This window comes from Mustela lutreola, chromosome 15 (assembly GCF_030435805.1).
Source record: "Mustela lutreola isolate mMusLut2 chromosome 15, mMusLut2.pri, whole genome shotgun sequence".
In the NCBI taxonomy this organism is placed as follows: Eukaryota; Metazoa; Chordata; class Mammalia; order Carnivora; family Mustelidae; genus Mustela; species Mustela lutreola.
The window spans coordinates 13,345,799-13,373,421 of NC_081304.1; the positions used below are offsets into that span (position 1 = coordinate 13,345,799).

The 27,623-nt window shown below is 39.5% G+C and overlaps 1 protein-coding gene across 1 annotated transcript in view; it reads right to left on the bottom strand.

Annotated features, from left to right (window-relative positions):
• Positions 1-510: 510 nt before the first annotated feature.
• PSMD12 (proteasome 26S subunit, non-ATPase 12) overlaps positions 511-27,623 on the bottom strand; it is a 28,614-nt gene continuing 1,501 nt past the window's right edge. Inside the window, exons 2-11 of the mRNA XM_059148642.1 lie at positions 19,421-19,480; positions 19,205-19,333; positions 14,471-14,578; positions 13,382-13,486; positions 9,884-10,033; positions 9,651-9,785; positions 7,818-7,930; positions 6,663-6,837; positions 3,996-4,073; positions 511-3,019 (exon numbers count right to left, since the gene is read on the bottom strand). Of these exons, the coding sequence (XP_059004625.1) occupies positions 2,810-3,019; positions 3,996-4,073; positions 6,663-6,837; positions 7,818-7,930; positions 9,651-9,785; positions 9,884-10,033; positions 13,382-13,486; positions 14,471-14,578; positions 19,205-19,333; positions 19,421-19,480 (1,263 nt within the window). The 3' untranslated portion in view covers positions 511-2,809. The remainder of the gene's footprint in view (positions 3,020-3,995; positions 4,074-6,662; positions 6,838-7,817; positions 7,931-9,650; positions 9,786-9,883; positions 10,034-13,381; positions 13,487-14,470; positions 14,579-19,204; positions 19,334-19,420; positions 19,481-27,623) is intronic.

Here is a 27,623-nt window from a genome sequence, read left to right on the forward strand (position 1 = left end):
ACATCCACTCAGAAAGCAAGAACACTTCTCTACATGTCAGCAAGCAAGATAAAACCAGACCTCGGATCACGAGACCGGAAACAAAGCACACAGAGTCGGTATCTGGCTTACTCCTCACCGTACCGATGTTCGCATCCATGCAGTATTTTCAGCGACATCTGCAACCCCTGCGGACTTGCTAGAAATGAAAATTCGTGGGCCCTACCCCAGACCTCCTGGATCAGAAACTCTGGGGGTAGGACCCAAGCATCTGTTGGAGCGTGCCCTGCTGGTGAGTCTGCCATGGGCTACGTTGGAGAACCATGGCTCACGAGCCAGGAAGGCATAGCCTGTCACTGAATTCAGATCAGAATGAACCCGGGGGAAAAATACCAACCAGCTGGCTTTTGAAACAAACATGCACAATGTTTTCCCACCGCTGAGAAAAGATTTATGGAGAGAACCTGACTTTGAAAGAATGAAAAACCTATGGCTTTCTGTTTTAAACATCAAGAGAATTGAAAAAAGAAGTGATCTTTACAAGTATGAGTTTATTCTACAGGTTTTTACACACCCACAAATTAGTGCTTTTATTGCAGCTCTATTCAGGAGCCAAAAACAATGTGAATTATGTACTTATATCATACATGTAACATGTAGAAGAGAGAGAAGGAAACAGTATGGATTTTAAAGATTAGTTTTCCAATGATTACTGAGCATATGGAAATTGAAGGTAATTACAAGAAGTAGCTACTGAACTCTAAAATAAAAACATAAATTATATAAAAAATAAAAGGGTAAAAAACATTTAAAAAATGAAAACAAAAAACAGTGGCTTGTCACCTGTTAGTAACCTAATGAAACCGAAAACGAGTCAAGTACTATCTTTTCCCTATTTAAAACAAAGTAGTTCTATTCTTTTCATAACCAGCTAGCTTTAGGTCTGAAATGGAAGCTGGGATTTTGGGTTCTGAACATCTCAAATATTTTACTGCCCTGTGTTAATGGATTCTTCTTTGTAACACTAAGAAATTTAAGTTTGCTTGGAGGCGAAAAAAAACCAGAGCTGGATGAGCAGTTAAACCAAATGGGATTCAGTTACTGGGACAGTTACAAATGGTACCAAATCAGAACACACAAAGAGCTTGGTTTGAGGGCAAGCATGTTAAATAAAGACCAAAGAAGGCCATTTGAGATCTTTACAGCAACCAAGTATTTGGCCAAATAGCCTCGGTCTGGCAAGTGCGAGGGTTATGAGTTAGGGAGTTAATGAGAAGCTAGATTCAAATTAGCTCCAACTTGATTTACAAATTAACAATACAAAATGATTTTATTTTCTATCCTTTTCATTCAGAAGAAAATTTAAACCATATTCCTACTGCTAGTGTGAACTTCTGATGTTCCTTGTCATATTTTTGGTTAGATTTTTAAAGATAAGTGGTAGCAGATGTTTATGTTATTAATGTGACCGATACATTAAATTTCCAAAGAACAGAATTAGATTTAATACTAGGTTATTACTCACAATGACTCAGCATAAATAGCAGAGATCCCACAATTGTCCCCAGCCCTGGCATCACGAAGTAGGACAATTTAATGATCATTAAATGAAAATGAATTATGAAAAATGCTATTTCCAGAATGTCTTTTTCTCCCACTCCCTTCATTTGGATTTTTTAAAAGTAGACCTCATACTTTCTTTGTTTAAACACCATTTTAAATAAGCTTCTAACATTGTTTCATTGTCTCATTCTTCAGTTTTCCTTGAAATAAATCAAAATTTTAAAAACTTCCAAAATTTGCTATTAATTGATTTCAGATGTTTCTTTTGACAGTAAAACTACTTGTTAACCTCTGCAAAAAAAAAAAAAAAAAAAAAGTCAATACTATGCCATTTGCTAAGAGGGTGGCTGAGTCTTTTTTGTTGTTGTCATTTTTTGAAACATTTTAGGTTACAATCCAGTGTTCATATACTGGAACTAAAGCTCCTATAAGAAGATAATGAATTTGGAACATTAATAATGTAATTAGACCCTTAAGTGAAAGCCACAAAGAAATCTTATAAAAATGACTGTGTGTATTAAACTGTGTCAACACAATGTCACTTGATTTCGTTCAGCAACTGGTCAAGTCAGGGAAAGGGAATGAAAATAATCAAGCTACTCTGATGGAAATCAGTATGACTCAAGGGGGAAAAAAGTTATGTCTATGTTCTCTTCAGCCTACCAGATCACGCTACATACACTCGGACTAGAGGCTTTCTGCCACAATCTAAAATACAAATTCTTCACAAATCACAACTCTACCCCAAATGTTCTTGTATGTCCTATGTTGTTTTTTAAAATTCTACCAAATAATTGATAGCTTTACAACATAATTTCTTTTATTTAAAAAATACTTAAATCACTATCCCACAAAATGTTCAGAAACACAGGTAACTATAGAAAGTCAATGTGCATACACTGCTTTTGTTATTATAATTATGGTTGTTAGCTGAATGAGAACAAATAATAGCTAAAAAGTTTTCAAATGACAGAAAAACACACTTGGGTAAGTTATGACACAATTTTTTGAGTACATAGACGATAGAAATGTCTTTTTTTTTTTTGCACCAATTGCAAATGCAAAATTAATGATAAAATCAGGGAACTGAGAGGTCAAAAGGGGCCTTAAACATATTCACTATCTTGTACATTTTAGACAAAGGAGCTGAGAATAGAAAAACAAAACAAAACAAAAAACAAAAACCCCAACATATACACCAGAACAGTCCTTTTTTTTGACTTCCACTTTTAACTCTTTTCTAAAAGCACTAGGGGCGCTGAGACCCTTATTGTAGATTATGTATCATCTCCTCTTTGGCTATGAGGTGTGTAGTTTTGTTAACTAGAGACATCAGTGAGTTCAGTTTCTGAGACCAGTCATTTAATAAATTATTTGGATCCTTGGGTCTCTGGAAGTTGATAATTCCTGCCAACCTGTCTACTTTAGCAAAGATGGTCTTGTTAACCACTAGATTCGAAAGAAAAGCTTCTGACTCCTGCAAGAGAGAGAGACAACTTGGATTAAGACAGGGTAAATACAGACAATAAATAAAATACAAGGAAAATAGAACTCTTGACCTAAGAATATGCAGAGCTAAAATTCACTCTTCATTGCTAGCAACTGCTGACTTCCTGTAATAATACACTTATTTTATGTGTACGAAGGAACGAAAAGACTCTGAGTCTACTGGGGATCAGGGTGAATTTGAACCCGCCTTCCTGCAAACTCAACACTGCTGGTGCAGCACCAGCCAGCCTGCTGCCGACAGCAGCTTGGTCCACTCTTGGTCTACATGTTTCCCCGTAACCATTATAAAGATAACTTGTTTCCAGAAATGCTGGGTTACAACATATGCTCTGCCACTGGCAACTATGTAGCCAAGGACAAGACACTTCACTTCTAAGGACTCTCAGACCCTTGTTGGGAAATGTGAGGAGGTGATGAGGCAACCGAGGATCACACCTCGGCCTCTAACCTCCGTGATTCTTCTTTTTTAGCTAAACTGAAAAACTCTGGTGACAGAAGTGGCTTCTGGATCACCTCATTTGACCCCCACCTCCATGGTGGCAGACATGTCACCAACAGAAACCCATACGTGAACCCAGCGCTCCTCTAATGTGACCTGGGACCTCTCTCTGCAAGGGAAGCGAAGTCAAGTCTCCCTGACATTTTCTGTGGTTCATTTCTGGAAGCCCAGACGTATTCATTATGGAAACGTATACCCTGGGCCGCAGAGGAAGCGATGTAAAACTACCATACTTAAGTGAAGATTTTAACGGGGACACATAATATTAATGTAACTATAAACTTGATACTTAGGCTATTTTTTGGTATTCAAGATAGCCTGGAGAAACTGCGCCACCTAAACTTAAAATTAAATAATAAAACAAAATTGATTTTCTCATTCAATTTTTACATGTCCGTTGACACGTATTCAAAATGACTGGCTACGAACAACTCAAACTACTTACGTCAACAGACAGATCAAGAAGCTGAGCCATCCTCTTCATTGTTATCCTTGTGTAATACTTGGCCATTATTCTAATATTCTGGGGAGAGGACAGAGGGCAAGAAGGACACCCAACAGTCATCAGTAAAGCTAAAAACCCACTTGTTTTCATACTCACATAGGTCTATTTTATTTTTCTTATATCCAAATAGGTTTAGTTAAAATGTCCAATTCAGAGCTTTTCTCTATAGCCCACACTGGAATGAAGCCGGTTCTAAACTTCAGTAACAAAGCAAAATTTAGATATTTTGGCTTCTGCAGTTATTCTGAATACTCTCCACAACTCTTTTTGACAGCCCCGCCGGCTCTCTGCTCAGCGGGGAGCCTACTTCTCCCTCTTTGTCTCCCTCTCTGTCAAATAATAAAATCTTAAAAAAAACCCACAGAAACATACTAAAAAGTTTTTGCTAAATGCAAAAAGGCTAAATGCTAGAATACTAAATGCAAGAATCTAAAGTTAAACTTTAATAATTATGACACAAATATTTAAAAGGTTCAGATTCCAAAAATGATTGAGAGCATCTTAAAACACCATATTACCATCATTGTAACTAAAGGTAACCTGAAATTAAATTTCCTAATTTTCACTGGAAATGGTTCCTGTTATTATTCTTTAAAAAAAAAAAAAAAAAAAGATTTATTAATTTATTTTAGAGAGAGAGTGTGCTGGGGCTGGGGTCAAGGGAAAGGGAGAGAGAATTCCCACCAGACTCCTTGTTGAGCTTGGAGCCTAAAGGGAGCTCGATTCTACGACCCTGTGATCATGACCTGAGCCAAAATCAAGAGTAGGATGTTTGACCAACTGAGCCACTGCTCCCTCCCTTTATTATTATCTATGTTATTAACAAAACAATGGCATTCACAGAAAAAATGGGGAACAGTGGGGAGAGAAAAGTAACTGATCTTTGAAGAAACGGTCCTTCCTCCTGTCTCTAATAGGGTCCATGGCAACACCAAATTCTTAGGAAGGACAATCATTCTAGACCCCATTTCCTTCATCCCTAAAATGTAATCAATGATGACCAAATTCTACTGATTTTCCTTCTTAAAATAGTTCCATCCGATCCATTCTTCAATCCCTCAGCTACTACACCTTGATGAAGCCCACACGGGGCCTTGACTTAGCCTTCTCAGCCCTATTCCTGTCTCTCCCCCAAATCTATTCTCCACACTTACTGCCAGAATGGTCTGTGTAAGATCACTGTCCCCTCAACTCCAAGTTTCCATTACTGCGGTGTATAAACTTTGGTAAGTTCCAGACCCTTCCCGTATCTCTGACTTTCTTCCTCACTGAGCCCCATCTCGAGGCATTTGTTTCCCCTGCTCAGACTATTGCGTCTGCCTACATACCAGGTACTCTTCTTACAAATCTTATCTCTTGTGTCAATTACTGCAGATCTAGCCTGATCTTTCTTTTTCCTTTTTCTTTTTAAAGATTTTAAGTAACCTCCACACCCAACCCAGGGCTTAGACTCACAACCCCGAGATCAAGAGTCCCATGCTCTACCAACTGGGCCAGCCAGGTGCCCCCTTTCAGGTAGAATCAATCAACTCTCCACTTACGTTCCACTCCACATGACAACCATTTGTGCCCTGATATCTAGAATACTTTTATTTATAAATGCATCTTTTCCTATAACTTATTTTTTTTTTTTTCCCTAGACAAGGGACCATGTCTTACTTTCCCACATGTCCCAACAACTTTGTACAGTGTCTGGCAAAGAGAAGGCTCACAATAATGTTTGTTATGTGAATGAATACTGAGATAATTCAATTTACAGTGACACCAAGAATATCAAAGATTAGGTTTAAGACTTGCTACCTGTTCCCAAAACTACCAAGCAAGTATCAAAAAAGAACTTTCACTCACAAGCATCCCCTGCATTCTTCAAAAATTCTTTCTCATTTATAGGCTATAAAAAATTTGATTTTTTAAAAATATTTTATTTATAAGTAATCTCTATAACCCAATGTGAGGCTCAACCTTAGAACCCCAAGATCAAGAGTCACATGCTTTACTGACTGAGCAAGCTAGGTGTCCCTAAAATTTTGGACAGTTAACAGTCCCTTCAAAATAAGCATGCTAAAAGACAGGTGTTTTTTTTGTTGTTGTTTTCTCCTGAAAAGCCAAAAATGGGGGAATACGGCAGGGGGAAATAAGAGGGAGGAGATAAATTTGGATATGGTTTTGGAAATACACAATAAACATTCCAACAACAAATTTACATCACTACCACATTGGGCATAGCAAAAATACCCAAAAAACAAAAACCCTAGGGCAAAGACTTAAAGACATAACCTCCAAAAAGCCACATCTGACTATCAAAAACTTGAAAAATAAAAGTTTGTGCTCGGGACGCCTGGGTGGCTCAGTTGGTTAAGCAGCTGCCTTCGGCTCAGGTCATGATCCCAGGGTCTTGGGATCGAGTCCCACATCGGGCTCCTTGCTCGGCAGGGAGCCTGCTTCTCCCTCTGCCTCTGCCTGCCTCTTTGTCTGCCTGTGCTCGCTTGCTCTCTCTCCCTCTGTCTCTTACAAATAAATAAATAAAATCTTAAAAAAAAAAAGTTTGTGCTCAAATGTGACAAAGTTTACTTTCAGAATGGCATCTCTACCATGCCAGGTTCTTACATGTTCAACAACTCTGTTCTTCAAGTCTTTCCACCTTCTTTCACCTTCCTCTGTAGAACCAAAAACATCAGTTGCTGGACTCTCAAGAGATCCTTTTCTTAATTCCATTCCGTAGTCTTCAACAAGTGTGGACCAACGCATCAGCTCCATTGTGGTAAAAAGTTTTAAAAGATCCCTGTAAATTGTATAAAACTTAATATTCCAAATCTGTAACAATGATATTTCATGTACTATAATAGCAAATGTTTAAATACAAATTTTTACTTGTAAAACAAAACGTTAAGTTGATTATTATTTATTTTATCTACTTTCCTACCATTTCTTCCACAGTAATTCTGAATGAAGCATTCCCCTTTTTAATATCCTACTCCCTCCTGCAATATATTTGCCAGTCTCTGGACTAAGTAAGGTAAACTTACCAATGAGACAGATAAAGGAAAGACAGCTTTTAATAAATAAAAGCCCATTGTGCACAGGAAGTGCAGGTCTGCTCTATATGGTACACACTACTGAAAGTCACAGAACGCCACACTAGGAAGACTGAATTCTATCAAATGGTTAATTAACCAAAAGCTGCTAAAGGGAGCTTGATATTTGATGAATGGCTTATTTCTTTCTTTCTTTTTTTTTTTTTTAAACTTTTTTTTTTTTTTTTTAATTTGACAGAGATCACATGCAGGCAGAGAGGAGGAAGCAGACTCCCCGCTGAGCAGAGAGCCTGATGCGGGGCTCGATCCTGGGACCCTGGGATCATGACCTGAGCCGAAGGCAGAGGCTTTAACCCACTGAGCCACCCAGGCGCCCCTTCTTTCTTTATTTTTAAAGCAGGCTCCACACCCGGCCTGGAGACCAGCGTGAGGCCCGAACTCACAACCCCAAGATGAAGACCTGAGCTGAGACCAAGAGTCAGACACTTAACTGACTGAGCCTCCTAGGCACCCTTGGTAATTGATTTAGAATGAAGCATGTTATTAGCTCATTAATTCCTAATGCAGTGTGGAAGAAACACTTCACTACTTTATGAACTCTGTTTTTATTCACCAATACACTCTCTATCGGCAACCAAATTCAGCAGGTGTACACATAGGTTAACCTATTTTCTTTCAAAATAGTGTTTCTGCTGAGAGGTACTGTACTAGCTAAAAAAGTACTTACTTGTATTTAGGGATTTCTTCTAACTTCTTGTCACCACTTATTCGGTGAACCAAATCTGACTGTTCGTTGTCAAAAGGAGCCAAGATCACATAAAGGACAACACTTTTCAGAGCCTAAAAATGTTGTACAACACAATGGATTATAAATAAGCTTAGAAACAAAGCGGAACCTCTGGCAGGAACCAAAAAATCATGGGAGAATTGTCATATATGTATTCATGTTTCGTATTCTACTCGAAAGTCTTAGGGAATAAGCATCCTGCCAAGCTGCCCTTTACTGTGGCTTCTTGTCATATGTTTCTCTGAAACAATTACGGTGAATCTATGCTAACTTGAATTACTACTTGGTGCCAGATGTATATGGAAAAAATTATTGTAACAAATTAGCAGCACAAACATGGAATATACATTTAAACTATTTGTAACAGTTTTGTGAAATAATTTTCCAAAGTAATGCTAGGTCTTTTACCTATAACCTTTGTTAGCAAGTGACCTGCTATACATACATTATTTTATTTCGTTTTTGTTTTTGTTTTTAAAAAGTCATTTCTACATCCAGCCAACTCATGAGCCCAAGGATCAAGCGTCACCTGCTCTGACTGAGCCAGCCAGGCGCGCCTGATATAATTTTTTTTTTTTTAAGAAGATTTTATTTATTTACTTGACAGAGAGAGACATAGCGAGGGAGGGAACACAAGCAGGGGGTGTGGGAGAGGGAGGAGAAGGCTTCCCAATGAGCAGAGAGCCCTATGCGGGGCTCGATCCCAGGACCCCAGGATCATGACCTGAGCTGAAGGCAGAAGCTTAACGACTAAGCCATCCAGGCACCCCTAAATTTTATCAAAAAGATTTTATTTATTTACTTGAGAGAGAATGAGAGGGGGGAGGATCAAAGGGAGAAGCAGACTCCCTGCTGAGCAGGGAGTCCGATCTGGGACTCGATCCCGAGACCCCAGGATCATGACCCGAGCCAAAGGCAGTTGCTTAACCAACTGAGCCAACCCAGGCACCCTGCCTTTTTTTCTTTTAAAAGTTTTTTGTGGGGGGTGCCTGGGTGGCTCAGTTAAACATCTGCCTTCAGCTCAGGTCACGGTCCCAGGGTCCCAGGACTGAGTCCTGCATCGGGCTCCCTACTCAGCAGAGAGTCTGCTTCTCCTTCTGCCCCCACCCTCTGCTCATGTTCTCTCTCTCAAATAAATAAATAAAATCTTTAAAAATATATTAAAAAAAAATTTTTTTTTTAAATTTATTTGACAGAGAGAGAGAGAGAGAGAGAGAGAGAATGAGCAGGGGGAACAGGAGGAGAGGGAGAAGCAGGTTCCTCACTAAGCAAGGAGCCCAAAGCAGGGCTCGACCCCAGGACCACCAAATCATGGCTTGAGATGAAGGCAGATGCTCAACAGACTGAGTCGCCCAGGTATCCCTATGTTTTAAAAGATTTTATTTATCTATCTATTTATTTATTCAAAACATGCTTGCGCATGGGTGAGCAGGAGAGTGGGGAGGGGAAGAGGGAAAGAAAGAATCTGATGCGGGGCTTGATCTCACAACCCTGAAATCATGACTTGAGCCAAAATCAAGAGCAGGATGCTTACCCGACTGAGCTACCTAGGTGTCCCCCCTTTTAAACAGTAAGGCCACATTCTTCAAAAGCGGTAATGTAGAATACTGCCACAATTTGTTTGGATCAGTAAAGATAAACTGAATTATCAACACACAGAACAGAAAGTAGCACCACATGACCGCATATAATTACTGAAGTTAAAACCATTTCAAAATAAAAAATGCAATTCCTCCTAGTATGTATCAACCAAGTATAAGAATACGTTCTCACCTGTTGCCACTTTTCGCTTTCTGCCTGTATACAAGGAGTATCATATATGGCTCTGTAGTGCTTACAAATAGACAAATAGGACCCCTCATGCTGATCGAGCTGAATCATTAAATTATAATATTTCAACTTTAATTTCTGGGAAAAAAAAAAAAACGGTTGATAAAATAAATTGGGGTGTATAGGTTTTTTTCCCAACACTTCTAAAGTAAACTTGCAGTAAGAGACACGCTTACCTCTGTATTTTCTTCCTGGAAAAATTTGGTGTTAATTTTCTTGCTGATGATTTGTGTGCGAATGTAATCCTTCACAGCTAGGCAGAGCCTCATTTGCTCCAAAATAAACTCCACTCTCTCCTTCTTTTCCATTGACCCGTAGGTTTCCACCTAACAAAGTAAGACCCCAAATAAGTTTATACTTGATAATTTCTAAAAATTACATAATTAAATGTATGGAAATATTCACACCTGTCAAACAGTAAGAAGCTTCTCACACACTGAGAGAATGCTGATGATATAAAAAGCTAGTTTCCTCCAAGAATTTACAATTAAAAAAATTATATAGGAAAATGTATTTTTTTTTCTTCTGGTATAAAAAGTTCTGTGAGTTTTAACATACGTATAGACTTGTGTAATCACAATCAAGATACAGAATAGTTCTGTATAGTTCCCAAACTCCCTCATCTGCCCCTTTATAGGCACATACTTCCCCCACTCGGAAGGATCTGTTCTCCATCAGTACAGCTATGTCTTTTCAAGAATATCAAGAACGCCTGGGTGAATATTCAAGGGCGCCTGGGTGGCTCAGTGTTAGGTTAAAGCCTCTGCCTTCAGCTCAGGTCATGATCCCAGGGTCCTGGGATCAAGCCCCGCATTGGGCTCTCTGCTCAGCAGGGAGCCAGCTTCCCCCTCTCTCTCTGCCTGCCTCTCTGCCTACCTGTGATCTTTGTCTGTCAAATAAATAAATAAAATCTTGGGAAAAAATACTAAGATTCATTTAATAAGTTGTTGTGTATCATCAATAGTTCATTAATTTTTTAAAAAGATTTTATTTATTTATGTGTGTGAGAGAGAGAGAAATAGAGTGAGCACAAGCCAGGCAGAGGGAGAAGGAGAAGCAAACTCCTCACTGAGCAAGGAGCCTGACATGGGGTGCGACTCCAGGACCCTGGGACCATGATATGGGCTGAAGGCAGATGTTTAACCCACTGAGCCACCCAGGAGTCCAAGAAATGATGATTCTAAACACAAAAATAGATGCCACTTCCAGGCTGATGAACAACAAAAAAATTACAGAAAAAAAGAGGTCCTAGACTTTTAAAAATTCAGATAACAACAAGGTTGATATGACTCCTAATAGATGTAGAAGGTAGAGTTACAGTAAATATACAATTACAATATAGAAAATAAAATATGTTGAATACTACGAAAAACATTTTTAATATTTGGCATAGACATATTGCAAGTCAATTTATAAAATGTAGAACAGCAAAGTGGACTGAAGTAAGGCTATTTCATTATAATCATTATTAGATCTGAGAAAGGTTTTTATTTCATGGTTTTCTTTGTAAGTTTTTGTTAGGGAAAATAAAAACTGATACGATGAGCCATCAATGTTTCACTTATATGTCTTCACCCACTCTCCATGTGTCAATTACTTTGAAGCAAATTTCAGACAACCTATCATAGATTTCAGTATGTGTCTCTAAAAGATAAACTCTGAAAAAAGTTATCTAAAAATTCCTTATATCACCAAATATCTAATCAGTCCCCAATTATCTCTCTCATTTATTTTAATTAAATCAGAATCCAAATAAGGCTCGTACTTTGCAGTTGGTAGATACATTTCTTTTTTTTTTTTTTTTTTTTAAAGATTTTATTTATTTATTTGAGAGAGAGAGCCAGTGAGAGAGAGCATGAGCGAGGAGAAGGTCAGAGGGAGAAGCAGACTCCCCATGGAGCTGGGAGCCCGATGTGGGACTCGATCCCGGGACTCCAGGATCATAACCTGAGCCGAAGGCAGTCGTCCTACCAACTGAGCCACCCAGGCGTCCCGGTAGATACATTTCTTATGGCTCTTTTTTCCTTGACATTTGTTGACAAAATCAAGCCAATCATCTTATAGTTTCCGAGAGTCTAAATTATGCTGATTGCATCCCTGTGGTATCATTTAAGAGGCTCCTTTGCCCCTAGTATATCCTGTAAACTGGTAGTTAAACCTAGAAGCTTTTTGTAATTGACGTGACTTTTTTTGGGCAAGAATATCTCAGAGGATATTGAATCATGAGGCACACAGTCCTCCTGGTTCAAAACAGAGTCTGAAGGCAAAGCTATGCAGACAGCAGAAAGATTAGTGGTTGCCAGGGTTGGGATGGGGAGGAGGGAGGAATAGGTAGACCACAAAGAATTTTTAGGGCAGTAAAAATTACTTTATATGATACTACACTGATGAACACAGGTTATTATACGTTTGTCAAAATCTGCAGAACACAGGGCGCCTGGGTGGCTCAGTGGGTTAAGCCGCTGCCATCGGTTTGGGTCATGATCTCAGGATCCTGGGATCGAGCCCCACGTCGGGCTCTCTGCTCAGCAGGGAGCCTGCTTCCCTCTCTCTCTCTCTGCCTGCCTCTCTGCCTACTTCTGATCTCTGTCAAATAAAAAAAAATAGTAAAACTTAAAAAAAAAAAAATCTGCAGAACATACAACACCAAGAGTGAACCTTAATGCAAACTATAGGCTTTGGATGACCATGTGTCAATGTACGTTTATCAACTATAACTAATGTTCCACTCTGGTCGGGGATGTTGGTAGAAGGGAAAGTTGGGCATGTGTGTGGGTATTGTGGGGGGGGTGGCATAGGGGAGCATATAGGAACTTTCTGTACTTGCCACTCGACTTTGTTATAAACCTAAAATTGCTCTAAAAAACAAAGTCTTTTAATTCAGAAGAAGAAAAAAAGCCTGAACCCAAACAGAACTAGTATGAATCTGAACTTTACCACTTCTTGGCAATGACTTTAGACACATTACTTAATCCCTTTCAGTTTCAGTTTCCTTGGCAGAAAAATGGGGATAAAAATAGTATTGTGGGGGCACCTGGGTGGCTTAGTGGATTAAAGCCTCTGCCTTCGGCTCAGGTCATGATCCCAGGGTCCTGGGATCAAGCCCCACATTGGGCTCTCTGCTCACTGGGGAGCCTGCTTCCTCCTCCCTCTGCCTGCTTCTCTGCCTACTTGTGATCTCTGTCTATCAAATAAATAAGTAAAATCTTTTAAAAAAAAAATTTCAGAAAACTATTAAAAAAAAAAAAGATCTCTTAAAAATTTGTCCTGAAATACGGCAAATTATGAGGCAATTTTTCTTTGCTAAAATAATTTAGCCTAGAAATTGACCATCCATCAAATATTCATTCAGAATAAAGTTAATGATTACTAGCAAATCCCCAAGGCATACACAGTACATGAATTACTAATTTTATTTAAGTTTTAAGAGAATGAAAATTTTCAAATAGCACAAAATCAAGACTAATGCATTGATTCTAACTTTTCTTCAAAACTTTTTTAGCAGTTAAATTTAACCAGGACCCTAATTACATAATTTTCAGGTACCCGAATAAACCTCATGCTCCACAGCTTGCTCTTAGTCTTGGTAGTTTTGAATAAGTGATAAGGTGTCAAAATAAGCTACTTCCACAAGAAATACTGCTGACTAAATATAAAGATTCTCACATCCTTACCTGTAACTCCTGTAAAATGGAGGCTGCCTCCTTCACATCACCGTTTTGTTCTTTTATAGTTGCTAATGTTTTTGTCAGCCGAGCACGCTCAATTTCAACATAAATCTACAAATATAAGAAATCTATATTATCAAAATTGCCATGGAAATGTATTAACATTTTAAAGATAGAGTTATTCAAACTAAGCCCAACAGTATTTAACCCGCAGTTACTGTGCACTTTATCCTCCATGTACAAATACAGCTGTTATTATGTTAATATCATGTTATTAAAAAGGGATCAAAGAAATACAAATGGATTCTGGCAAGACAGTGAAATTTTGAAAATTAAACTTACACTGTGAATATGCTATTACTTTTTTTTTAAAAGTAAGCTCTACACCCAATATGGGGCTCGAACTCAAACTCCAAGATCAAGAGTCAACTTGCTCTACGAACTGAGCCAGACAGGCTCCCCAGTACTCTTTATTATTTTAAATAGTATTATTTTAAATAGTAGAGTGAAACCTTAGCCATCTCAAGATCAGGATAGGGTGAAGAATTAGCTTTATCTTTGATTCATTATTACCACATGTAAACTTGGGGTAAGATCACTAATTCCTAGAAAAACCTGGATATATCAAGACTGCCACTATTTAAATATTTTCATTTGGGGGTGCCTGGATGGCTCATTTGGAAGAACATCTGACTCTTGATCTCCAGGTCATTTGTCGAGCCCCATGATGGGTGAAGAGATTACTTAAAAACAAAATCTTTGAAATATATATATAAAAATATATAAATATATTCATTTGTATATGGGAAGATACCAAAAGGAAATGTACAAAGACAATGGTTCAATCAAGGTGATGATCTATTTTGTGATCTTAAAAAATATATATAATTGAGGAGGGTATGTGCTATGGTGAGTGCTACGAAATGTGTAAGCCTGATGATTCACAGATCTGTACTCCTGGGGCAAATAATATGTTATATGTTAATAAAAATAATAAAAAAAATACACACCTATTGATATAATGTCTATATAACAATCTCTGAAAATAGAAAAGACAGGACTTTCCACTGTGAGTTAAACCAATGGAGAACTTACCTTTCCTTCTGTAACCATTCGTAGAGTATCAATTAATCGAAGTTTGATTGGAAGGTCTGTGATTTCCTCAACATAAGTACAACACTGTTGAACCATTTTTGCAACAGCCTAAAATAATAAAAACTATTCATAAGTAAGAGTCATTCCTTATATAGTTAAAAAGAAAGTATTTCATTGATGGAAGAGCTATGTTCAAATCTAGTCTTCCCAAGCAATCCTAGAAATGGAAATGCCTATCAAAAAAACATATGGAGTGCCTGGCTGGCTTAGTTTGTAGAGCATGCAACTCTTGATCTCAGAGTTATAAGTTCAAGCCCCACGTTGGGTGTAGAGCTTGTGTTTAAAAAATTCATGGGGCACCTGGGTGGCTAAATTCGTTAAGCGACTGCGTTCAGCTCAGGTCGTGATCCCAGGGTCCGGGATCAAGCCCCGCCTTGGGCTCCCTGCTGCAGGAAGTCTTGCTTCTCCCTCTCCCGCTGCTTGTGCTGTCAAATAAATAAAATCTTTAAAAAAAATGTAAAATGCCTCCGATAGGAGGCACCTGGGTGGCTTAGTCAGTTAGTTGACTTCAGCTCAGGTCATGCTCCCAGGGTCCAAGGATAGAGCCCTGCATTGGGCTCCCTGCCACTCACTGCTCAAAAAGGTTAGGAAAACCTCAGATGAAAGACTTTACCCTCTCCACTACAAACAGTGAACTGATGACACAAAGGGGTATCTGAAGATGTCTATTAGAAGGCTTCCTAGGGGTGCCTGTGTGGCTCAGTGGGTTAAAGCCTCTGCCTTCAGCTCAGGTCATCAGCCTGCCTGCCTCTCCGCCTACTTGTGATATCTCTGTCAAATAAATAAAATCTTTAAAAAAAAAAAAAAAAAAAGGCGGCTTCCTAGATGGGGTGGGTGCCTGGGCGGTTCAGCTGGTTAGGCATCTGCCTTCGGCTCAATTATGATCTCAGGGTCTTGAGATCGAGCTGTCCATTGGGCTCCTTCTTCACCTCTCCGCTTATGTTCTCTGTCTCTCTCAAATAAATAAGTAAAATCTAAAAAAGACTTCCTAAATAGCTTTTTTTTTTTTTTGAGACTTAGCAAAATGCACAGAAGTAGCTGTAAAATATGAAAGGGGAGAGAAAGAGAAGAGAAAAGCAGAGTTCAACAGTGGGGTGAACACAATGGAGTCACAGCCAACAGATACTGTGACTGAAGAAAAGAATCAGGGGCAGAAGGTTAAATAGTTCTACCTCTGGGCAGGGAGAAGAAGCCATGGTCACCCACAGTCCCCTCAATAAAATATGACATTGACGGTCACGTACTCCCACCTCAGGTTCCTCACAGATAATATAAATGGGTTGGACTACATTACCTCTAGCTCTAACATTCTATCACCTAGGTCAGAGGTCAGCAAAACATTTCGGTAAATTTCACTAAGTATTTACATAGTAAATATTTTAAACTCTGTGGGCCATAGGGTCTCTGTGGTAAATATTCACCTCTGCCTTTGTAACTACAAAGCTGCCCATGAGTAACAAATGGGTGGCTCTTTAAAAAACCTAATTTATTACAGGGGGCGCCTGGTGGCTCAGTGGGTTGAGGCATCTGCCTTCGGCTCAGGGCCCTGGGATCAAGCCCGGCATCCGGCTCTCTGCTCAGCAGAGGGCCTGCTTCCTACTCTCTCTCTGCCTGACTCTGCCTTTCTGCCTACTTGTGATCTATGTCTGTCAAATAAATAAATAAAATCTTAAAAAAACACACACACAAAAAAAAAACCTTTATTACAGAGCCAGCAGATGTGACCTGGTCCGTGGCCTATAGTTTGCAACCTCTAATACAGATTCTAAACAGCATTATCAATTATCATAATAATTGAGAATAGTAACTAGGACTCTCTGTCATCAAGGAAATGCATATTTCATTTAAGACAGCAGAAAAATAAACAATACCTTCTGTCAGCTATACCTCAACCATGCTAAGAAAAAAAAAAAAATCCCATGGTCTATCCTGTGAAGATTTCCTTGAAAAACAATATTCATGTAGCTTGGGTTGAACTTCTAATTATCTGAAAAACTGGCTGTTCAGAGACACAGGAGTTCCAGAAAGTGAAGGTTTTATTATAAAATAGAACTCTTTCAATAAGTGCAAGGCTCTGGGACACCTTGTATCTCAAAAAATGACCCCTGTAACACTAATTATAACCATGATTTCTAGAAGGGCATACGACTTAGTAATTCTAAAAGCTGTGCAAAAACTACATTAACAGAAATCAGATGGGGTACAAGAAAAACAAAACAAACAATTATATCAATATTCTAATGATAAGTGAACATCCTGCTGTTCCTGGAAAAAAAATACAAGTCATTAGGTAAGTCATGGTTGGAGTGAGGCTTACCCCCTGGGCTCAAGTGACAGACAGTGAATTAGAAACCATTAATTTTAAGCAATCTAGAAAAGGTTATTTTAAGAAAATCATTACTTTCTACGTCTGGTCAAGCAAAAAGAAAAGTTTTAGGTAAAGAGTAATTATGGGAAAAGGAGAGGCACATTTTGAGTCCTTAAGCACTTTCCGGAGATAAGACGACACGTGTCACAGCGAAAAGAAGAGCCCCACTGCAGCTGTGGTCACTCCACCAGCCAGCTGCGAGACTGGCTCAAACTCTCTTCCCTCCAGGAAGCGTCCCTGACAACCTCATCAAAACCCTCTCCCCCTCCTTTCAGGTCTCCTAGAGGTTACCTGGCTTACATACAAATGTCTTACATAAAAATGTCAGTTTCTCGGGACGCCTGGGTGGCCCAGTTGGTTAAGCAGCTGCCTTTGGCTCAGGTCATGATCCCAGCGTCCTGGGATCGAGTCTCACATCGGGCTCCTTGCTCAGCAGGGAGCCTGCTTCTCCCTCTGCCTCTGCCTGCCATTCTGTCTGCCTGTGCTCTCTCTCTCTCCCTCTCTCTCTGATAAATAAATAAAATCTTTAAAAAAAAAAAAAAAAAATGTCAGTTTCTCAATCAGAAAAGCAACAGAGTTTAACAGTCCTTTCTACTAGCTCTGAAATGTTATGGCTCTATTAATAATCCGTGTTTTTGGATATGTGCTTTGAATGGCACTAGTACTATAATAAACACATATTTTTGTTTACTTTAACCCAGGGTGCCTCCAGACAAATAAATAAGCAGCCCTTTCCAAACTGTCCTATAGAAAGCAAACCTGTTAGCACTGGGGAGGGTATGTGTTATGGGGAGTGCTGTGAATTGTGTAAGACTGATGAATCACAGAACTGTATGCCTGAAACAATACATTATATGTTAATAAAAAATATAATAAAGTACTTATCTCCTGCAATAGGGGAAAAAAAAAAAAGCAAGTATCTTAGCAAATCAGAGGGAGGGATGGTGCCTGGGTGGCTCAGTTGGTTAAGTGACTGCCTTCAGCTCAGGTCATGATCCTGGAGTCCCGGGATCGAGTCCAGCATCGGGCTCCCAGCTCTGCAGGGAGTTTGCTTCTCCCTCTGACCCTCTCCCCTCTCATGCTCTCTCTCAAGTAAATAAATAAAATCTTAAAAAAAAAAAAAAAAAAAGAAAGAAAGAAAGAAAGAAAGAAAGAAAATCAGAGGAAGACAATGGTTCATCTACGCCAGTTTCTCAGCTGACTCTATGATAGTCTCTCACACCACAGACTTGAGCAGTAAAAGACACATTTAAATGAATTTCATTCATATATACTAGACTGCCTCAAATCTGTATTAATTTTAGATCTTATTTTTAAGTAGTCTCTACACCCAACGTGGAGCTCAAATTCACAACCCAGAGATTAAGAGTCATGCACTTTACCAACTGAGCCAGCCAGACACCCCTCCATGTTAATTCTTTTTTTCTTTTTTTTTAAAGATTTTATTTATTTATTTGACAGAGAGAGATCACAAGTAAGCAGAGAGGCAGGCAGAGAGAGAGGGGAAGCAGGCTCCCTGTTGAGCAGAGAGCCCGATGTGGGGCTGGATCCCAGGATCCTGAGATCATGATCTGAGCCGAAGGCAGAGGCTTATTAACCCACTGAGCCACCCAGGCGGCCCCCTGCTGCATGTTAATTCTTGACAACAAATTATATGCATGCAAACTTACCTAAAAAACACATACACAATTCATTTTTTGCAAAAAATAATTTATCCCACACTAAGTTCACTCTAGCAGTAAACTAATTAATAAAACAAGAGACTTCAACAAGAATACCATATTTCTGTTTTTCCTTCCACTACTACCCTGTTTTACAATGTTAATACCTTTATTTGAAAGCAAAAAACAGGGGCGCCTTGGCTCAGTCAGTTGAGTTTCCGGCTCCTGATTTTGGCTCAGGTCTCGATCTCAGGGTTGTGAGACCTGCCAGGCTCTGCTCAGTGGCAAGCCTGTTGAGATTCTTTCTTTTCCTCTCCCACTCCCCACACCACATGCTTGGGCATGTGTGGACAATCTCTCTCAAAAAAATAAATATTTTTAAAAAATAAATAAAATAATAAACACAAAGACATGGAGCCACATGGAAATAGAACAAAGCTGCACCAACACTCTGCACAATTTGTAAAAATATGCAAATATATAAAAACTAGAAGAAAAACATAAAAACAGCTGACATAAAAATATGGACAGAATTTTTATAAACTGTCTAGAATGTAATGCTGACTTAACAGTAAATTTAAAAGCAGATTCATAGAACGGTTTTCTAAAGTCCTTATTTAAATGCAAATGTAGTCATGAACTCACTTGTTTTAACTGACTCCGTCTTTTTGACAAAAGCATAATATTTTCATTAAGTAAATCCCATTCTTTAGCCTCATAGCACATCTTCACTACTGCAACTAAGATACGGGATGTAGACACCATATCAGAAGCCTGTAAGAATGAAAATATATTGAAATTAATGGAGCACTATTAAGTGAAATTAATGATAACTGAGGTTTTTTACTCTCATCTACTCACAGTGCGGGTCTGTTTCTCCAAAGAGAGAAGGGTTTCAATGACTTCTTGAAGTCTTCCTTCCTAAAACAAAAAATAAAGATGAACAATGAAAACACTACCTCCAACACCAAAACAAATAAACCAGTCTAAAATGAGATGTTTCTGACACAGAAAAGAAACAAAAATTCCATTTTAGTACATGTGCTGCTGAAGCAAGCACCAAAAGTTTCATTGTAGAGGAAAAAGGCCGCCCCTACTACTACTATTGGTTGTTTTTTCTCCTCTTGGTAGTGCTTGCTTTTCCTGTGGACTACCTACCTAAGTCAGGGGTTCTCAAAGTAGGACCTATAAGCTGTTTTTAGCATTTCAAAATGCCCAAGAGAAACTGAATAAAAGAACAATGATTTAACACCTGAAAAAAAGTCAAGTCTTTGTTTTGGATTCTAATTGATCAACTCGGTGTGGTAACCAGATTATCTGGTTCTGAACTGAGAATCTAAGTGACATTCACACATACCTTCGAAGAATAAAAATGGAAAAAATGAATGATTTATGAAATCACCATAACAAACACTTTAAAACATGAAGTCTTGGGGCATCTGGGTGGCTCAGTCATTAAGTGACTATCTTCAGCTCAGGTCATGATTCCAGGGCCCTGGGATAGAGCCCTGCATTGGGCTTCCTGCTCAGCGGGAAAACTGCTTTCCCTCTCCCAATCTCCCTGCTTGTGTTCCTGCTCTGGCTGTCTCTTTCTGTCAAATAAATAAATAAAATCTTAAAAAACCCAAACAAACAAACCATGAAGTTTTGAGGAAAAACAAAAAGGATATTTAGTGGTGAAAAGACAAGAAACCCTGGCTTAATTTTTTAATGCCTTTTTTTTCTGAGGCACATGTCAGGAAACGGGAAAAACAAAATTTAAATGACATAAACCAAATGATAATATATCAGGACTAAAATAAGCTATCCTATTAAGAACCACATATTCTGAGTGGCTCAGCTGAGTGTCTGCCTGTGGCTCCGTCACAGTCTAAGGGTTCTGGGATCGTTCTCTTGCTCTTGGTCCTCTCAAACAAATAAATAAAATCTGAGAAAGAAAGAAAGGAAAAAAAAAAACCTAAAACACAACACATTGTCATAAAAACAAAACCAGCTCCCAACAAAAAAAACAGCAAGTACTTAAGTTACTAATGTTAATAATAGTGAATGAATTAGAAGTGATGAGGGTTTTATTTTGAAATTGCTTTTCTAACTATAAATGAAATTTATTATATTTTTATTTACGTTTTTAAAATGATTTTTTTTTCAAGGTGCACCTGGGTGGCTCAGTGGGTTAAAGTCTCTGCCTTTGGCTCAGGTGATGATCTCAGGGTCCTGGGATCAAGCCCCGCATCAGGTGCTCTGCTCAGCGGGGAACCTGCTTCCCCCTTCTCTCTCTCTGCCTGCCTCTCTGCCTACTTGTGATCTCTGTCTGTCAAATAAATAAATAAAATCTTTTTTTTTAATATTTTAAAAAAAGATTTTATTTATTTATTTGAGAGAGAGAGAGAGAGGGCATGAGAGGGGAAAAGGTCAGACAGAGAAGCAGACTCACCGTTGAGCTGGAAGCCCAATGCGGGACTCGATCCAGGGACTCCAGGATCATGACCTGAGCCAAAGGCAGTTGCTTAACCAACTAAGCCACTCAGGCACCCCTAAAAGATTTCATTAAGTAATCTCTATATCCAATGTGGGGATCAAACTCACAACCCCATGATTAAGAGCCATATGTACCACCGAGCCAGCCAGATGCTCTGAAACTTATTTTAATGACATGTATAGATGGTACATGAGTATTACTTTAAAAAAAAAAAAAAGATTTTGTTTATCTATTTATTTGACAGACAGAGATCACAAGTAGGCAGAGAGGCAGAGAGAGAGGAGGAACCAGGCTCCCTGCTGAGCAGAGAGCCGGATGTGGGGCTCAATCCCAGGACCCTGGGATCATGACCTGAGCTAAAGGCAGAGGCTTTAACCCACTGAGCCACCCAGGTGTCCCTGAGTATTACTCTTTTATTGATGAGAGAAACAAATAGTTTTTGAATTAAGGACACAAATAGTGTTTGGACTTTTCAAAATACTCTTTCCATATTTTCCATTTCCAAAACTCCATGAATTGTCTATGGAGCACAGAGTATGTACTGTGCAGCCATTATTTGAACTTTAACTCTGAAATCTGTATGACTACTGTAATTAAATCTGAAACATGTATGATTACTAGCACTGTAACAAGGCAAAGTGGGAACATCAGTTCTGCATACTCTCTAGATTCATGTGTATGATAAATGCTGACTAAATGTCCATCAGAGGAAAAAAACAAAGAACAAATCCACAAATTCTTCAAAGTTAAAGACTAATAAATCATAAAAGATCAAAGAATCGGGGTGTCTGGGTGGCTGAGTCATTAAGCGTCTGCCTTTGGCTCGGGTCATGATCCCAGGGTCCTGGGATGGAGCCCCACATCGGGCTCCCTGCTCAGCGGGAAGCCTGCTTCTCCCTCTCCCACCCCCCTTGCTTGTGTTCCCTCTCTTGCTGTGTCTGTGTCAAATAAATAAAATCTTTAGAAAAAAAAAAATCAAAGAATCTTAGAACTATAAAGACTGCTTCAGATTATTTAATCTGATCATCTCATTTTAGAGTATAAAGACTAAGGACTAAACAGCTCAGCCACAAAACTTATCAGCAGAATCAAAACCCAGGGCTCTTGCCTCCTGGTCCAGTGTTCCCTCCACAACACCAAACCGTAACTAGTTTAAATCACACCTTTGCTTCCATCAAAGTAATTTCCATTCCGGGAAATGGTTACTATCTGGCAACAAATGAAGTGCAAAAATAGTTAAAATGCAAAATACTGTTAATGGTTACCTGTCACTTTTGCAATTACTATTAGTCATGTGACTATAATCGACAAAGTATAGTTTATGGTATTTTAATTCAGAAGTATTTTTTCTGAAGATTTTATTTGAGAGAGAAAGTGAGAGAGATTAGAGTTCGAGAAAGAAACAGAAACAGACTTACTGCTGAGTGGAGGGCCCAATGCGGGCTCAATCCCAGAACCCCAGGATCATGACCTGGGCCAAAGGCAAACACTTAACTGACTGAGCCACTCAGGCATACCCAGAGTTTGGGTTTTAAAGAAGGGCCCTCTGCATGTGAAGGAATCACATACCAGTCTAGAGCCCTGGGCTATAAGGTACCAACAAAACATCAGCCATCACCTTCTCAGGAAAGCATTCTTAAATAACTCCCCATAGTCAGTATTTAGCACTTCCTTCTTTTACTCACAAGTCCACTGACTTTCTGCTTTGTAATGACTCCAAACTCTGCTCTATTTTAACACTGTCTTCCTTATCTCATTAGGATGTAAATTCTGTTAAGAGCAGGGACTACACTATACTGTTCCCACTGCAACTCAGTGCTCCGTCCCTGCCAAAGCACATCATGTTGCTTCTGTAGAGATTATGGGACATCCCTTTATCCCTTGCACCAGCTATTAATACGCATGTCGCGCCTCCTAAGTGGCCTATAATTTCCTCCAGGTCTGGACCATATTTGATCGTTCCCCATGCACCAACTTGTACAAAGTATGCACTGAAGATGACCAGAACTATAGATGACATTAATGGCTTAGAATTCCTGATTTTACTGTCACACTAAGTAGGATGTGACAAGTTACATGGCTGGCAACTCAGTGCTAGTTGAGGGACACTACCATCAACTTCTTTAAATACAACTCCCTATTTTCTCATCATGCCACTTTTTTCTCTCATTTTTCCATGTCCAATGCTATGGCTAACCATCTTCCTTTCTTTCATACTTCTTTAAATTCCTCCTCCTTGATCTTGCTTTTCAACTCAGAGGAGTGAGATGGTCAGAGCTATCAAAACCAACTCATTAGGGGTGCCTGGGTGGCTCAGTGGGTTAAAGTCTCTGCCTTTGGCTTGGGTCGTGATCCCAGGGTCCTGGGATCCGGCTCTCTGCTTAGCAGGGGAGCCTGCTTCCCCCCCCCTCTCTTCCTGCCTCTCTGCGTACTTGTGATCTCTGTCAAATAAATAAAATCTTAAAAAAACAAAAAACAACTCATTGGAGCGGTATCTCATTTTGTCTCATTGTGCCTCATTTTTTCCCATTAAAATCATCTATGTAAATGAGGTAAATGACTAAAGAGTTTGTTTAACATCAATACATGTTGGGTATCTGTGAGTCCTGTACATTTGTGTCCTTTAACTCTTAAATGGATCCAATCTTTTAATGATCCAATTTTTTGGATCATTAAATCAATGGATTTAATCAACTGGATTTAATGATCCAATCTTTTAATCTTTTGTTAAACAACAAAAATAAGTAAGAAAAAGGCCAAGACCTGAAACTTAATGCCAATCCAATGGTTTCACATGACCTATTTCTTTCTTTCTTTCTTTTTTTTTTAAGATTTTCTTTATTTATTTGACAGATCACAAACAGGCAGAGAGGCAAGCAGAGAGGGTGGGGGAGATGCAGGCTCCCCACTAAGCAGAGAGCTTGACCCAGGACCCTGAGATCATGACCTGAGCCGAAGGCAGAGGGCTAACCCACTGAGCCACCCAGGTGCCCCACCTGACCTATTTCATAAAGGGATCTTTCTGTCCAAGCTGTTAACTGTTTTACACTTCACCTCCTCTTTATTTTTTACATTAACCTTGAAAAGAGGCTGTAGCTAACCAAATGGAAAGACATGAAGGAGAACCAAAAGATATATTCAATTCAAGAATGTAAAATAATCCCCAAATATCCACATACCAAAAAACCATAATCAAGAAGGTGGTCGTGATCCTCCTGTGTATTAAGAACTGCTAAGTACTACACAGTTACAGTTCAGAAAAGGCCTTCTTTAAATTAATACAAGGGTGAAGCACTAACCGTTACCAGGATGAAGCAGTAACCATGAACTAGTTACCATGAACTAGTATCACTCTTATTATACTACCAACCTCAAGTAACAATCACAGAGGCGTCAGAATGTAATGGTTAAAAACACAGGCTCTGGGACGCCTGGGTGGCTCAGTTGGTTGAGCGGCTGCCGTCGACTCGGGTCATGATCCCAGCGTCCTGAGATGGAGTCCCACATCAGGCTCCTTGCTTGGCGGGGAGCCTGCTTCTCCCTCTGCCTCTGCCTGCCACTCTGTCTGCCTGTGCTTGCTCTTGCTTCTCTCTATATGACAAATAGATAAATAAAATCTTAAAAAAAAACCCAAAAAACCACACAGGCTCTATAGCCAGACTGTTTGGGTCTAAATGTTGTATCTACCACGGTGTTACCTTGGGCAAGACAATTACCCTTTCTGACTCTTAATTTTCTTTTCAGTGAATTGAGCATAATAATAATTCCTGCCCCACAGAGTTGCTGTAAGGATTAAAGCAACACCTATGAAGATATGCCTGGAATATATTATCATCATCACAACAGCTAACATTACATAGAAAGTACACGGCAGGGGTGCCTGGGTGACTCAGTCAATTAAGCATCTGCCTTCAGGGGCGCCTGGGTGGCTCAGTGGGTTAAGCCGCTGCCTTCGGCTCAGGTCATGATCCCAGGGTCCTGGGATCGAGCCCCGCATCGGGCTCTCTGCTCAGCAGGGAGCTTGCTTCCTCCTCTCTCTCTGCCTGCTTGTGATCTCTGTCAAATAAATAAATAAAATCTTTAAAAAAAAAAAAAAAAAAAAGCATCTGCCTTCAGTTCAGGTTATGATCCCAGGGTCCTCAGATCAAGCCCTGCATCCAGCTTGCTGCTCAGTGGGGAGTCTGCTTCCCTCTCTCCCTCTGCCCCTTGCCCTGCTTGTGTGCATTCTCTCTCCCAAATAAACAAGTATTTTTAAAAAATATATGTACACTGGGGCACCTGGGTGGCTCAGTGGGTTAAAAAAAAATAAAATAAAAAAAAATGTTTTAAGGTAATTAAGTACAAAGGTAAGTCTCGTAAAGAGGTTGTAGGATGTAGCATAAAAAACACTACCTGCTGCCAGGAGACCTGAGCCTGATCTGGCTTGGCTGCAGACCTTGGATAAACCACTTAAGCTGCAAGAACCTTAGTTTTCAAACAAGTAAAGTAGAAACAGTAAAATTTTCTTTAGTTTTATTGATAGGCTCAAAGTACAAAACTGAAGAACGTATGCTGAAGTGTTCTACATGGGCCCCTGGGTGGCTCAGTTGGTTAGGCATCTGCCTTCAGCTCAGGTCATGATCCCAGGGTCCTGGGATTGAGCCCCGCCTCGGGCTCTCTGCTCAGGGGGAGCCTGCTTCTCCCGCTCCCGCTGCCTGCCACTCTCCCTGCTTGTGAGCCTGCACTCACAAACGCGCTTTCACTCTTTGTCAAATAAATAAATAAATAAAACCTTTTTAAAAAATAAAAGACAAAACAAAGAAACAAATCTTAAAAAAATATATTAAATAGATAGTAAGATAACCATCTAATCCAAAACCTGAAAATTGTGGTTTGCATTAATTAAAAAATAAAAACACTTATACCCTGCCATCCAAGCCCTCCACCTGCCTCCTTCACAAAAATAATCCATAACTGTGCCTGTTTTGGCTTTAAATGGCTTAAAAAAAAAAATCCAATGGCTTTAATTTTACCTAGTTTTGTTGTTTTTTTTTTTTTTTTAAGATTTTATTTATTTATTTGACAGAGATCACAAGTAGGCAGAGAGGCAGGCAGAGAGAGAGGAGGAAGCAGGCTCCCCGCTGAGCAGAGAGCCCGATGTGGGGCTTGATCCCAGGACCCTGAGATCATGACCTGAGCTGAAGGCAGAGGCTTAACCCACTGAACCACCCAGGCGCCCCTTATCTAGTTTAAGAGGCCCCAACACTCCCTGTTCTAAACGTTTCTGTTACCAATCTAACACCTAAGAAGGCATCTGAGTTTGTAAGTCTTTTCAACCATCCTGAACTAACCACAATGTCTTACATAAATGCCATACATACGATTACTACAACTGTAACAGTGAATTTTTTTTTCCTTACAGGCCGATAAGCTGAGGGCAAGAGCTTTGTCTAATGATAATCTTTACAGTCCCCACCTACCATGTCTAACACTGACTACAGACAGTAGGCTATCAGAAGAAATCAGTTAAGGCAAGATTTTTTTCTCCCAGGTTTGTTTTAGAAATAATTATCCTTCTTTAAAGCAAATGGTTTCTTCCTTTGGACACTAGCAATCTATGACTTCCAAAGTGGTGGTTCAGGGGGTGACTTTGGCCTGTACGTATGTTTTGTTTAATCTATGTGGTATTGGCTCAAATGTGTTTTAAAACAGATTTGTGTCCAGTTTAAATATTGAAGCAATTCATATAAAAAACTCCATATTCCTCATTTCTTCCTCAAATTAGAAGAGTTGACAGGCTTGGCCTTCATCCCCAATAGGCAAAGATTAACTGGCCCCCTTTCCCTAGACAGGTGCTCAGAAATTCAGGTTTTCATTACACTTGGCTCACTAGGCAGGAAAGCATGGTGGGAGCACAAGCTCCAAAATCAGTCCGCTTGGTTTGCATCCTGGCCCCACCACTTTACTAGCTGTAAGACCTCGGAGCACGTGACTCAACTTCTCTTAAACTTTTCACGTCAGTAAAATAAGAAGAACAGTACCTATCATGTGGGGCTAAGGCGAGCACTCAGAAGAGTGGCACTGTAGAAAGAACTCACTTAATGCCAGTGATTGTTATCTGTCTGGCACTACAGGTGTTTCCCAACCCTTATATACATGATGTTTCTTCACACTAGCTGCCAGTAAGTACAGAGATGAATTTATGGCACCCCTCCAACAAGTGTACTGAAGTTAAGAAATTCAGATGTATCATCTTTCCCTATCCCTGTCTTTTGTAAAGCTCTATTAAATCCTTTATCAGAGGGGCGCCTGGGTGGCTCAGTGGGTTAAAGCCTCTGCCTTTGGCTCGGGTCATGATCCCAGAGTCCTGGGATGGAGCCCCGCATCAGGCTCTCTGCTCAGCGGGGAGCCTGCTTCCTCCTCTCTCTCTGCCTGCCTCTCTGCCTACTTGTGATCTCTGTCTGTCAAATAAATAAAAATCTTTTTTAAAAAATCCTTTATCAGAAAAAAGGGAAGTACTGAAAAGGTTTCTAGGAAACATTACTGTGAAATACTTGATGCTCCTCCTGTCCCTGAATTTATTATTTATTTATTTTTTTAAAGATT